At 45.0% G+C, this 14481-nt stretch overlaps 1 protein-coding gene across 1 annotated transcript in view; it reads left to right on the top strand.

Annotated features, from left to right (window-relative positions):
• LOC144694024 (membrane-spanning 4-domains subfamily A member 4D-like) overlaps window positions 1-14481 on the top strand; it is a 52005-nt gene that overhangs the window by 19443 nt on the left and 18081 nt on the right. The window contains exons 2-3 of the mRNA XM_078564357.1: window positions 2605-2814; window positions 10254-10379. Coding sequence (XP_078420483.1) covers window positions 2620-2814; window positions 10254-10379 — 321 coding nt within the window. The 5' untranslated portion in view covers window positions 2605-2619. The remainder of the gene's footprint in view (window positions 1-2604; window positions 2815-10253; window positions 10380-14481) is intronic.

The raw sequence follows: 14481 nt of genomic DNA on the forward strand, positions 1-14481 counted from the left end.
TGGTTTTCATCAGAGAATATTAAAAGAAGTAGGTGAGGCGACTGCAAAAGAATCAGTCATAATCTTTTCAAGCTCTCTTGATTCAAGAATCATGTCAGTGGATGGGAAATTTGCTAATGTCACTCCATTATCTAAGGAGGATGGGAGAGAGAAAGCAGACAACTAGAGGCCTGTCAGTTTAGCATCAGTTGTGGGCAGGCTACTAGATACTATCATTAATGATAGAATGACTGAACACTTGAACAAATATGAGTAGATCAGAGAGAGCTGACCTTATGGGAAAATCAGGCCTGCGCAAAAGAGCACAGAAATCTCCCTGCGCTGTGGGGCTGCCTCAGGGAGATTAAATTCATGTTGAAATATTTAAATAAAGAAAGATTAAAATTGTTTAGACATGTCTCCTCATGTGACAGTGTCACATGAGCTGGGACATGTTTCTAAATTGTGAAAAAAGTATTTATACAAAAATAATGTTTTTGATTTGCTTTGCGGAGATTGTTAAAAGACCGGTAAGGAAGTATCCATGCCTGTTATCCATATGGAGCTCCAGAAGGCATTAGATAAGTTTCCGCACAATTAGCAAAAGTGATACTTCCAATTCTGTACGCTAACATTTAGATTTAGTTTGAAAATAGGTTATGGAAGGATAGACAGAGATTGGGGAGAAGGGCAGGTATCTGATTGGCACCATGTGATAACTGGTGTTGTGCTGGATCTATTCTGAGGCCTTAGTTTATCATTACATTTAGCAATGACTTGGATGAAGGAATAGAGAGCTGCATAAACAAGTTTGCAGATGATAGTAATTTAGGAGGAGCACTAATTCTGATCCAACTAAGTAATGTAGATTGGAGCAGAGAGTTGCAAAGGGAGCATGAATAGATTAAGTGAGTGGGCAAGTCTCTGGCAAATGGAACTCGATGTGGGGAAGTGTGAGGTCATTCACATTAGACACAAGGAAGATAAGATGGAGTGTTTTCTAAATGGTGAGAAACTCTAGAGAAACAAAGAAATTTAGGAATCCAACTATACAAATCTTTAAACGTCACTAAACAAGTTTAAAAAAAACAATCAAAATGACCAATGGAATGTTGACCTTTATCACAAGGGACTGCAATAAAAAACAGGAGGAAATGATTGTTCAGCTGTACAGAGCCTTGGCCAGACACCATTTGGAGTAGAGCATTCAGTCTGGACATAGCACCACAGGAACGATATATTATGTTGGAAGGGCCATTGCATTGATTCTCCAGAAAGGGGACTAAGTAATGAGGACAGGTTGCATAAACATGGGTTTTTTTCCTCATGCATATAAGAAATTGAAGGTCAATCTGATGAAGGTGTTTAAAATTAAGTCATTGGCATGACCACCACAAATGTGTAAATTGATCCATTGAGTAGCTGAGTCACACGGAAATACACCAGATCCAATACCAAGTTAGTAAACCGCTTCACGGCATGGGGACTACCTACCACTGGTCTAACTGCCTCTGGTCAAGGGAGTTCACTCTGCTGACAACCACCCACTAACAGCTGACCACCTGCACCACCACCCTGTGGCGAGGCCAGAGATTGAATTTCTGCCCACACTCTGTGCTCAGACAAGCAAATGGAAGCTAAGCCACCTGAAACCCTGCTATCCCCAAGCCAGCAAGGATTCAGGTATTGAAGGGAGAAGATTGGGGGATATAGGGGTGCAGTTGTAATGTCACTGGGCTAGTAATCCAGAAGCCCAGGCTAATGTTCTGGCGACAAGCTTTCAAATCCCGCCATGGCAGCTCGTGGAATTTAAATTCAATTAATCAGGAATTGAAAAGCCAGTCTTGGTAATGCTGACCTTGAAAGCATTGTTGTAAAAATGCACCTGATTCACTAATGTTCTTTAGGGAAGGAAATCTGCCACCCTTACCTGGCCTGGCCTACATGTGACTCCAGACCCACAGCAATGTGGTTGACTCGTAACTGCCCTCTGAAATGGCCTGGCAAGGCACTCAGTTCGAGAGCAATTAGGGATGGGCAACAAATGCTGGCCTTGCCAGTGACACCCACATCCCATGAAAGAATTTTTAAAAAGCAAAAAAAAATTAGGACAGTAACTCCATTCAGATTCCGAATTTTATGAAGCCATGACTTACAAATGAATTGTTCTAAATGTTGAGCCTAGTTTAGATCATAACACGGCAAAGCTTTAGGGAGAAAATATAACCTTCCTTTCTAACGTCTTGGCTTTAACATGATTCTCGAGCTAATAACCCTGAATGCCCTTTTCTAGAGTGAATTCATCCAGACCTTTTTGAAATCCTAGTTTTCTGTTCCACTGCCTCTTTTATGTTCTATCATGCTCATACTGAGAAAATGTTGCTTAAATTTATTTTCCGTGGACACCCTCACCTCATGACTGCGTCCACCACTCCTGCAATCCTGAGACAAATGAAAGACTTTCCCTGGACTTCATTTCTCTGAAACAAGTAGAAACATTTCTGTTTTCGTGCATCTGTGTTTTTGTCAGAATTGTGTCATAGTTAATGAATGCAAGTTGAGATATATAATAGAATATTGGTTTACGAATCAGAAAAGACTCATTTACTCTATTATACCTTTCAGACAATTGTGGTGAAAATGGCTTACTTGTCGAAAAATTATGGAAATGTCCTTGCACCAGGCCAACTCCCACCACCACAGGCGCTGACCAACATCCCGCAATTGTTGCAAAACATGGGAAACAGTCCTCCGAACCAATCCGTATCTACAATTCTCAATCAAAGTAATTCTGGTGTACAGGCGATGCTTAAAGGAAAACTCAAGGCCCTGGGTGTAAGTGCACTTCCCAAAGTTGGAAGTATTATTTATATTTTAGCTCAATACAGATATGAAAAAAACACAAAGGTATAATGTAGTGATACAAAATGGTATTGATGTGGCTTTCATGGCTTTACTTTTGATATAACTGCAGGGGATTGCCCACTGGGCTACAACAGCTTAATTATTTTGTCACAGGACTAATAATCTAGAGGCCTGGACTGATGCTCTGGAAGCAGGAGTTTAAATCCCATGATGGTCATTGGGGAATTCAAATCCAATTAAATATATCTTGAATCAATAATGATTACCAAGAATTTACTGGATTCTCATTCAAAAAAACCATCAGCTTCACTGATGTCCCCTCGGAACAGAAATCCGCCATCCTTATCTTGACTGGCCTATATGTGACTCCAGGGGCATTTAATGTTGTTGACTTTTAACTGCTCTCTCAAATTGTCTAGCAAGCTGTATAGTTGTATTAAACCCTTGTGCCCTCCCAGTGGGCTCCCAGTGTTTGGGCACTCCGTGGTGCATGGAGGAACCTGCTGTGAACCAAGGCTGCTGCTATGATCAAGGTGCTGACACTGGAAGAACCCTCTGGCCCTCTATTTCTGCAACATATCATCCTGGTGTACCAGTGCCTGCTGGAGCGGGGTTTCCTTCTGATTTCTGTCAGGGTGGAGGGGGAATGCGAACTCTTGAAAAATTGAGCCCATTATCTCTGTTCCTGTTTCCACAGATGTTGCCAAACCTGCTGAATATAGCCTGCATTGTCTGTATCTATTTCAGATTTCCAGCATCCAGAGTATTTTGAATTTATTTCAAATTTTACTTCCCTCCCCCCCCACCCCACCCCAATATAATGGGCTGGGTTTTCTAGCCCTGACAGTGGCAGGCATCATCCTGGGTGGGATGGGAGAATTTGGAAAGTGGCGTGAATCACGCGCTGAAATGCTCAGCAATGCCAGGGTGGGGTCGGGCGGAGAGCGGGCGCTGACGTATGCGTGGGCGCATGTGAGCGCTGAATGAAAGCTCGCTGAAGGCAGAGAACTGCCTCGGTCCGCTGAAGGCTTGAAACCAATTAAATAAAGTTTTCAACATGCGAAAAAAAATGTCTAGGCATCATAGTCAGTCAGCTGAACAATATACATGATAAAGATGCTGCCTATGGACTTTAAAAAATTTAATAACAGAAACCTCATCCCACCCGTGGATGTGGTTTCATGAAAAATGTAAAGGCCGCCTCTCCGATTGGCCCACGAGAAATCGGAGTTAAATTGCTCCATTAATGGGCCTAACGGCTCTCTTAATTGTCAGCGGGCGCGCTTCTGACTTTTGCGCGCACCTGCCGACCGGAATATCGCACGAGTGCGAGATGATGTCGGGACGCTCGCCCATTGTCACCTCACGCGATTTTGCGTCCAATCGGGTCGGGCGCACATCCCCACGCTGAGCTGAGAGTTTTGCCCCTGGATTTGATGGTGGGTCCAGACTACGGCCAATTCAGGTTTATTATTGACCTGTAAATACTTCGAATGCACCCATGGCGGGAAGTAAGAGTAAGTCTTCTGGTCTGCTTTGCTCCAGAATCAGGATAACAGAATCGTTACGGTGTAGAAGGAAGCCATTCAGCCCATTGTGTCTGCACCAGCCCTCTGAGCATTTTAACTTAGTGCCAATCTCCTGCCTTTTCCCCGTAACCCTGCACATTGCATGATTATTTAAATAGAAACAATGCCCTCTTGAATGCCTCAGTTGAACCTGCCTCCACCACACTTCCAGGTTTGAGTGATGTGGAGTGGTGGCCCTCAAGCTATAGCCCCTGAAAGCCAGCTAACAAACTGTTCCAGGAGAAACTAGCTATCGAAACAGACTTAAGCATTTGCTTTGTCTGTCTCGTGTGTCACTAGACATAGAAAAGAAATGAAGATAGTGTAATTTGCTTACATTTTGAGTCGTTACCATCTGAAATGTGCTGCCTGAAAGGGTAATGGAATCAGATTCAATAGTTATTTTCAAAAGGCAATTGGAGGTATACCTGACAAGATAAAAACATACGGTATTATCAGGAAAATGTTAGTAGAGTGGAATTAATTAGATACCTCTTTCAAAGAGCTGGCATAGGCATGGTGGGCTGAATGGCCTCTTTTGTTGCTGTGTGGTTCCAGGATTCTGTAATAAAATTCAGAGTGGGGAAAATTTTCATCATTTACTACCTGTGCATTAAGCATTATCAGGAAAATCTGGTGAAGAAAATTGCACATTCATAAAAACTCTGAGCAGGAGTAGGCCATTCGGCCCTTCGAGCCTGCTCCGCCATTCATTATGATCATGGATGATCATCCAACTCAATAGCCTGCTCCCGCTTTCTCCCCATACTCTTTGATCCCTTTCGCCCCAAGAGCTAAATCTAACTCCTTCTTGAAAACATACAATGTTTTAGTCTCAACTACTTTCTGTGGTAACGAATTCCACAGGCTCACCACTCTCTGGGTGAAGAAATTTCTCCTCATCTCAGTCCTAAATGGTCTACCCCATATCCTCAGACTGTGACCCCTGGTTCTGGACTCCCCCACCATCGGCAACATTCTTCCTGCATCTACCCTGTCTAGTCCTGTTAGAATTTTATTGGTTTCTATGAGATCCCCCCTCATTCTTCTGAACCGAATATAATCCTAACCGGCTTAATCTCTCCTCATATGTCAGTCCCGCCATCCCAGGAATCAGTTGGGTAAACCTTCGCTGCACACCCTCTATAGCAAGTACATCCTTCCTCAGATCAGGAGTCCAAAACTGAACACAATATTCCAGGTGTGGTCTCACCAAGACCCTGTACAATTGCAGCAAGACATCCCTGTTCCTGTACTCGAATCCTCTGGCTGTGAAGGCCAACATACCATTTGCCTTCTTTACCGCCTGCTGCACCTGCATGCTTACCTTCAGCGACTGGCATATAAGGTCACCCACGTCTCGTTTCACATTTTTTTTTCATTCTCCCTTTTAATGTACTGTGATTTCCACATCAAATATAGCTATGGCTGCCACAAAATGGGACAGCCTCCTTTACCGCCTGCTGCACCTGCATGCTTACCTTCAGCGACTGGCATATAAGGTCACCCACGTCTCGTTTCACATTCCCCTCTCTCAATTTATAGCCATTCAGATAATCTGCCTTCCTGTTTTTGCTACCAAAGTGGATAGCCTCACATTTATCCACATTATACTGCATCTGCCCACTCACTCAGCTTGTCCAAATCACACTGAAGCATCTCTGCATCCTCCTCACAGCTCACCCTCCCACCCAGCTTTGTGTCATCTGAAAATTTGGAGATATTATATTTAATTCCCTCATCTAAATCATTAATATATATTGTGAATAACTGGGGTCCCAGCACCAATCCCTGTGGCACCCCACTAGTCACTGCCTGCCATTCGGAAAAAGACCCGTTTATTCCTACTCTTTGTTTCCTGTCTGCCAACCAGTTTTCTATCCATCTCAATACACTACCCCCAATCCCATGCACTTTAATTTTACACACCAATCTCTTACGTGGGGCTTTGTCGAAAGCCTTCTGAAAGTCCAAATAAACCACATCCATTGGCTCCCCCTCATCAACTTCACTAGTTACATCCTAGAAAAATTCCAGTAGATTTGTCAAGCATGATTTCCCTTTCATAAATCCATGCTGACTCTGTCTGATTCTGCCACTGTTTTCCAAGTGCTCAGCTATTAAATCTTTTATAATGGACTCTAGAATTTTCCCCACTACCGATGTCAGGCTGACTGGTCTATAATTCCCTGTTTTCTCTCTGCCTCCCTTTTTAAATAGTGGGATTACATTAGCTACCCTCCAATCTGTAGGAACTGTTCCAGAGTCTATAGAATCTCGGAAGATGACCACCAATGCATCCACTATTTCTAGGGCCACTTCCTTAAGCACTCTGGGATGTAGATTATCAGGCCCCGAGGATTTATCGGCCTTCAATCCCATCAATTTCTCCAACACCATTTCCCTACTAATACTGATTTCTTTCAGTTCCTCCCTCTCACTAAACCCTGTGTTCCCCAACATTTCTGGTATGTTATTTGTGTCCTCCTTTGTGAAGATTGAACCAAAGTATGTATTTAGTTGGTCAGCCATTTCTTTGTTCCCCATTATAAATTCCCCTATTTCTGACTGTAAGGGACCTACATTTGTCTTCACCCATCTTTTTCTCTTCACATATAGAAACTTTTACAGTCAGTTTTTATGTTCCCTGCAAACTTACTCTCGTACTCTATTTTCCCCTTCTTAATCAATCCCTTGGTCCTCCTTTGCTGAATTCTAAAGTGCTCCCAATCCTCAGGTCTGTTATTTTTTCTGGCCAATTTGTCTGCCTCTTCCTTGCATCTAACACTACCTCTAATTTCCCTTGTAAGCCATGGTTTGGCCACCTTTCCTGTTTTACTTTTGTGCCAGACAGGAATAAACAATTGTTGCAGTTCACCCATGCGCTCTTTGAATGTTTGCCATTGCCTATCCACTGTCATCCCTTTAAGTAACATTTCCCAATCCATCATAGCCAACTTGCGCCTTATACCATTGTAGTTTCCTTTAGTAAGATTCAGGACCCAAGTCTCAGAATCAACTATGTCACCCTCCATTTTGATGAAGAATAATATCATATTATGGTTGCTCATCCCCAAGGGGCCTCGCACAACTAGATTGCCAATTATTCCTTTCTCATTACACAATACCCAGTCGAGGAAGGCCTGTTCTCTCGTTGGTTCCTCAATGTATTGGTCCAGAAAAACATCCCGTATGCACTCCAGGAATTCCTCCTCTACGGTATTGTTATTAATTTGATTTGCCCAATCTATATGCAGATTAAAGTCAGCCATAATTACAGATGTTCCTTTATTACATGCGTCTCTAATTTCCTGTTTAATGCCATTCCTAACATCACCATTGCAGTTTGGGGGTCTATATACAACCCCCACTAACTTTTTTTGCCCCTTAGTGTTTCTCAGCTCTACCCGTACAGATTCCACATCGTCGGAGCTAATATCATTCCTCACTATTGCATTAATTTCCTCTTTAACCAGCAATGCAACTCCACCGCCTTTTCCTTTTTGTCTGTCCTTCCTAAATACTGAATACCCCTGGATGTTCATTTCCCATCCCTGGTCACCCTGCAGACATGTCTTCACAATCCCGACTATATCATACCTGTTTACATCTATTTGCATGGTTAATTCATCCACTTTATTGCGAATGTTCCTCGCATTAAGGCACAAAGCCTTAAGGCTTGTCTTTTTAACATTACTTGTCCCATTCCCACTATTTTTCACTGAGGCCCTGTTTGATTCTTGCCCTTAATTTCTCTGACTATCACTTTTCTTATTCCCCTTTCTGTCTTTTGTTCTTGTCTTTGATTTCCCTTCCTCTGACTCCTTGCATAGGTTTCCATGCCCCTGCCATTTTAGTTTAAACCCTCCCCAACCATTCTAGCAACTGCTCCCCCTAGGACATCAGTCCCGGTTCTGCCCAGGTGGAATTCGTCCAGTTTGTACTGGTCCCACCTCCCCCAGAACCAGTCCCAATGACCCAGGAATCTCCCCTTCACACCATCTCTTCAGCCACGTATTCATCCGATATATCCTGCTATTTCTACTCTGACTAGCACGTGGCACTGGTAGTAATCCTGAGATCACTACGTTTTGAGGTCCTACTTTTCAACTTACTTCCTAACTCCCTATATTCTGCTTTTATGACCTCATCCCTTTTTTTACCTATGTTGCTTGTACCAATGTCCTACCACAACCACTGGCTGTTCGCCTTCCCCCTTCAGAATGTCCTCTAGCTGCTCTGAGACACCCTTGACCCTAGCACCAGGGAGGCAACATACCATCCTGGAGTCTCGTTTGTGGCTACAGAAACACCTATTTATTCCCCTTACAATTGAATCCCCTATAACTATTGCATTCCCACACTTTTTATTCCTCCCCTGTGCAGAGCCAACCGTGGTGCAACAAATTTGACTGTTGCTGCTTTCTCACGGTACTCAAAGGATCACCTCGTTCCCTCCTCACCAAACTCCCTCAGTCACCCCTGCTTTCCCAGCTTCTTTTCAACTCCCGACTCCTCTCGCACTCCTCTTCAACTCCCGACTCCTCTCACGCTCCTCTTCAACTCTCAACTCCTCTCACGCTCCTCTTCAACTCCCGGCTCCTCTCGCGCTCCTCTTCAACTCCCGGCTCCTCTCGCGCTTCTCTTCAACTCCTGACTCCTCTCGCCCTTCTCTTCAACTCCCGGCTCCTCTCACCCTTCTCTTCAACTCCCAGCTCCTCTCGCGTTCCTCTTCAACTCCCGGCTCCTCTCGCGCTCCTCTTCAACTCCCGACTCCTCTCGCGCTTCTCTTCAACTCCCGGCTCCTCTCGCGCTCCTCTTCAACTCCTGACTCCTCTCACGCTCCTTTTCATGTCCCTACTCCTCTCGCGCTCCTCTTCAACTCCCGGCTCCTCTCGCGCTTCTCTTCAACTCCCGGCTCCTCTCGCCCTTCTCTTCAACTCCCAGCTCCTCTCGCACTCCTCTTCAACTCCCGACTCCTCTCACGCTCCTCTTCAACTCCCGGCTCCTCTCGCACTTCTCTTCAACTCCCGTCCTCTCGCGCTCCTCTTCAACTCTCGGCTCCTCTCGCGCTCCTTTTCAACTCCCGCTCCTCTCGCACTTCTCTTCAACTCCCGGCTCCTCTCGCGCTCCTCTTCAACTCCCGACTCCTCGCGCGCTCCTCTTCAACTCCTGACTCCTCTTGCTCTCCTTTTCAACTTCCGGATCCTATCATGCTCCTTTTCAACTCCCGACTCCTCTAGGTGCTGCTGATTGCCTGTCCCAGAGTCCTCCTCTCACACTCTCCTCTAGGTGCTGCTGACTGCCTGTCCCAGAGTCCTCCTCTCGCACATCCTTTCAGTTCTCATGAAATTATCCTTATATTAATATCAATGGATTGAGAATCAGGTGGATTCTGTTACCGACATCTTATCATCCCCTCCAGAACTTACTTCATACACACCATGCAGAAAATGAGCTGCCACAGTGTCATAGAATAATATTCATCCTTCTTTCCAAACATGAGTTTCACCCAAATACCATAACGTTATTTCTGATTGTGCTGCAGTATTGACATTAAATCAATAAGTTAATTATAAAGAAGAATATATTCTGAGAATTATTCTGGTTTTTGTTTTTCATTTTCTACAATAAATCCTAAAAAATACCATTTCAAATTCAGGAATTCCAAGTTGTCATTTACTGGATGAACTGCACAGAGTAGAAATCAATGGAGGTGAAAATCAGTCTCTTTCTATGGAAAGGGCAGGTATGCAGTCCCAATTTTACACCACAGTAGCAGGTTAAAACTATGCCAAAATGTTCTTTTTTCAATCTAACACAGTTTTCGGATTCTTGCAGATAACAGAGATTGTGACAGGTATCATCGCCATAATCATTGGAATCATAGAAATCAGCATTACATCAGATCAATATGTCAATAACTTTTCGATAATAATTGGGACACCTTGGTGGACTGGAATTCTAGTAAGTACTACTGATGAATACAAGAATGTAAAATTGTAGGGTGTTCTATGTCTATCTGGCATTCATTAGGTACATCTGGCAGCAATCATGCATTGGCAATTTTCCACAAAGAATGCTAAGTGTAGTCAGGCTCCAAAATGGATACTGCACTCTTTGCATATGTTAATGAGAGGGCACACCTCCTGTTTTATGACCCCCTAGGCCAATTTGTGCTTCCTTGAGCAGCCAGCACCTCTCAGATTTTCTTGTTGTAGAAGCAGCCTAATAAATGGGACCCATCAAAAAGGTCATTATACGCAAAGCCCCAAAAGAAAGTGTACAGTCAGTAGGAGCAGTAGTGTTCCTCCCGGCTCCAGGATCACCCCTGAGGGCCATTGTTGCATGTTAGCTACCTGCCCCCCACCCCCACCCCCAAATTTCCTTCAACGCCACCACCTGCCTCCCCCCACCCGGCCCTCCTACAACTGACCCCACAGCACCTAAGGCTTACCTAAATGCCAACTATCAGTAAGGCACTCTGCCTGAAATGAACTCCTTTGAGGCAGGGCAGGTGTCAGCAGCTCATTAAAAGTATTAAAGTGAGGCCCAGGACCCATTGGTTTCAGGCCTGAAAATGAATCAACAATTTCAACCCTCTGACTTACTACAAAATTCTATCCCTGACTGTGGCCAGTTGCCTGATCTCTGTTGGAAGAGGATACTTATGACTGTTTGCAATGCCCTGCCATAAAGAAGCAAATGTTTTCATGGGTCCCTTTTTCTTTTAATTTGTTCATGAAATATGAGTGTTGCTGTCAAGGTCAGCATTCATTGTTCATCCCTATTTTCCCTTGAGAATGTGGTGGTGAGCTACCTCCTTGAACCGCTGCAGCCTATGTGATGTAGCTACACCCACAATACTATTAGGGGCAGGCAATGGGGCAGTGATATTGCCACCGGGCTAGTAATCCAGGCACCCAAGGTAATGCTCTGGGGACCCGGGTCGGAATCCCACCATGACAGAAGGTGGAATTTGAATTCAATAAAAATCTGAATTCAATCAAAATCTGGAATTAAAAGTCTAACGATGACCATGAAACCATTACCGATTGTTGTAAAAACCTATCTGGTTCACTAATATTCCTTAGGGAAGGAAATCTGCTGCCTACATGTGACTCCAAACCCACAGCAATGTGGTTAACTCTTTAATGTCCTCTGAAATGGCCGAGCAAACCACTCAGTTGTATCAAACCGCTACAAAGCCACAAAAAAGGAATGAAACCGGACAGATCACCTGGCATCGACCTAGGGACCGGAAACGACAACTGCAATCTCAGCCCTGTCGACCCTGAAAAATCCTCCTTACTAATATCTGGGGGCTAGTGCTAAAATTGAGAGAGCTGTCTCACAGACTAGTCAAGCTACAGCCTGACATAGTCATCCTCATGGAATCCAACCTTACAGATAATGTCCCAGACACCACCATCACCATCCCTGGGTATGTCCTGTCCCACCAACAGCACAGACACAGCAGAGGTGGCGGCACAGTTGCATACAGCCGGAGTGGAGTTGCCCTGGTAGTCCTCAACATCTCCGGACCCCACGAAGTCTCATGGCATCAGGTCAAACATGGGCAAGGAAACCTCCTGCTGATTACCACGTACCGCCCTCCCTCAGCTGATGAATCAGTGCTCCTCCATGTTGAACATCACTTGGAGGAAGCACTGAGGGTGGCAAGGGTGCAGAATGTACTCTGGGTGGGGTACTTGAATGTCCATCACCAAAAGTGGCTCGGTAGCACCACTACCGACCGAGCTGGCCATGTCCTAAATGACATAGCTGCTAGACTGGGTCTGCAGCAGGTGGTGAGGGAACCAACAAGATGGAAAAACATGACTTCATCCTCACCAACCTGCCTGCCGCAGATGCATCTGTCCATGACAGTATCAGTAGGAGTGACCACCGCACAGTCGTTGTAGAGACGAAGCCCCATCTTCACATTGAGGATACCCTCCATCGTGCTTGTGGCACAACCATCGTGCTAAGTGGGATAGATTTCAAACAGATCTAGCAACTATGAGGTGCTGTGGGCCATCAGCAGCAGCAGAATTGTACTCAAACACAATCTGTAACCTCATGGCCCAGCATATCCCCCACTCTACCATTGCCATCAAGCCAGGGGAGTCAAACAAAAACAGAAAATGCTGGAAAAACTCAGCAGGTCTAACAGCATCTGCGGAGAAAAAAACAGAGTTAATGTTTCAATTCCGTATGACAGGGAAGTAAAGATGTGATGAAATTTATACTGTACAAATGGAAATCCTGTCGGAGAGAAGAGCAGTACTTCTTCAAGGTAGGCATTCCTGGAAGAAAAGTGGCAGTCAATTAAACACTAAGATAAAAGCAAAATACTGTGGATGCTGGAAATCTGAAACAAAAACAGAAAATCCTGGAAAAACTCAGCAGATCTAACAGCATAAGCAGCAAGTGATAGACAGGGCTTTGCAATCCCACAACCAATGGATCAGATCTAAGCTCTGCAGCCCTGCCACAACCAGTGGTGAATGGTGGTGGATGATTAAACAACTCACTGGAGGAGGAGGCTCCACAAATATCCCCAGTCTCAATGATGGAGGAGCCCAGCACATCAGTGCAAAAGATAAGGCTGAAGCACTTGCTACAATCTTCAGCCAAGTTCCGAGCGGATAATCCATCTCGGCTTCCTCTGGAGGTCCCCAGCATCATAGATGCCAGTCTTCAGCCAATTCGATTCACTCCACGTTATATAAAGAAATGCCTGAAGGCACTGGATACTGCAAAGTCTATGGGCCCTGATAATATTCCGGCAATGGTACTTGTGCTCCAGAACTTGTCGTGCCCCTAGCCAAGCTGTTCCAGTACAGCTACAACACTGGCACCTACCCGACAATGTGGAAAATTGCCCAGGTATGTCCTGTAAACTAAAAGCAGGACAAATCCAACCCGGCCAATTACCGCCCCATCAGTCTACTCTCCATCATCAGTAAAGTAATGGAAGGGGTTATCAACAGTGCTATCAAGCGGCACTTGCTTAGCAATAACCTGCTCACTGATGTCCAGTTTGGGTTCCGCCAGGGCCACTCAGCTCCTGATCTCATCACAGCCTTGGTTGAAATATGGACAAAAGAGCTGAACTCCTGAGGTGAGGTGAGAGTGACTGCCCTTGACATCACGGCCGCATTTGACAGAGTGTGGCATCAAGGAGCCCTAGCAAAACTGAAGTCAATGGGAATCAGAGGGAAAACTCTCCAATGGTTGGAGTCATACCTAGCACAAAGGAAGCTGGCTGTGGTTGTTGGTTGTCAGTCACCTCAGCTCCAGGGCATCACTACAGGAGTTCCTCAGGATAGTGTCCTCGGCCCAACCATTTTCAAGAATGGCCTTCCTTCCATCATAAGATCAGAAGTGGGAATGTTCGCTGATGATTTCACAATGTTCAGCACCATTTGTGCTTCCTCAGATACTGAAGCAGTCCATGTCCAAATATAGCAAGACCTGGACAATACCCAGGCTTGGCCTGTCAAGTGGCAGGTAACATTCACGCCACACAAGTGTCAGGCAATGACCATCTCCAACAAGAGAGAATCCAACTATCGTCCCTTGATGTTCAAGGGCATTACCATCACTGAATCCCCCACTATCAACATCCTGGGGGTTACCATTGACCAGAAACTGAACTGGATTAGCCATATAAATACTGTGGCTGCAAGAGCAAGTCAGAGGTTAGGAGTCATGCAACGAGTAACTCACTTCCTGACTCCCCAAACCCTGTCCACCATCTACAAGGCACAAGTCAGGAGTGTGATGGAATACTCTCCACTTACCTGGATGACTGCAGCTCCCACTACACTCAAGAAGCTCGACACCATCCAGCACACAGCAGCCCTCTTGATTGGCACCACATCCTTAAACATTTACTCCCTCCACCACCTATGCACTGTAGCCGCAGTGTATACCACCTACAAAATACACTGCAGGAATCCACCAAGGCTCCTTCGACAGCACCTTCTGAACCCATGACCACTACCACCTAGAAGAAGGACAGCAGACAGATGGGAACACCACCACCTAGAAGTTCCCCTCC

The sequence above is a fragment of the Cetorhinus maximus genome, chromosome 19 (genome assembly GCF_964194155.1).
Source record: "Cetorhinus maximus chromosome 19, sCetMax3.hap1.1, whole genome shotgun sequence".
NCBI classification, from domain to species: Eukaryota; Metazoa; Chordata; class Chondrichthyes; order Lamniformes; family Cetorhinidae; genus Cetorhinus; species Cetorhinus maximus.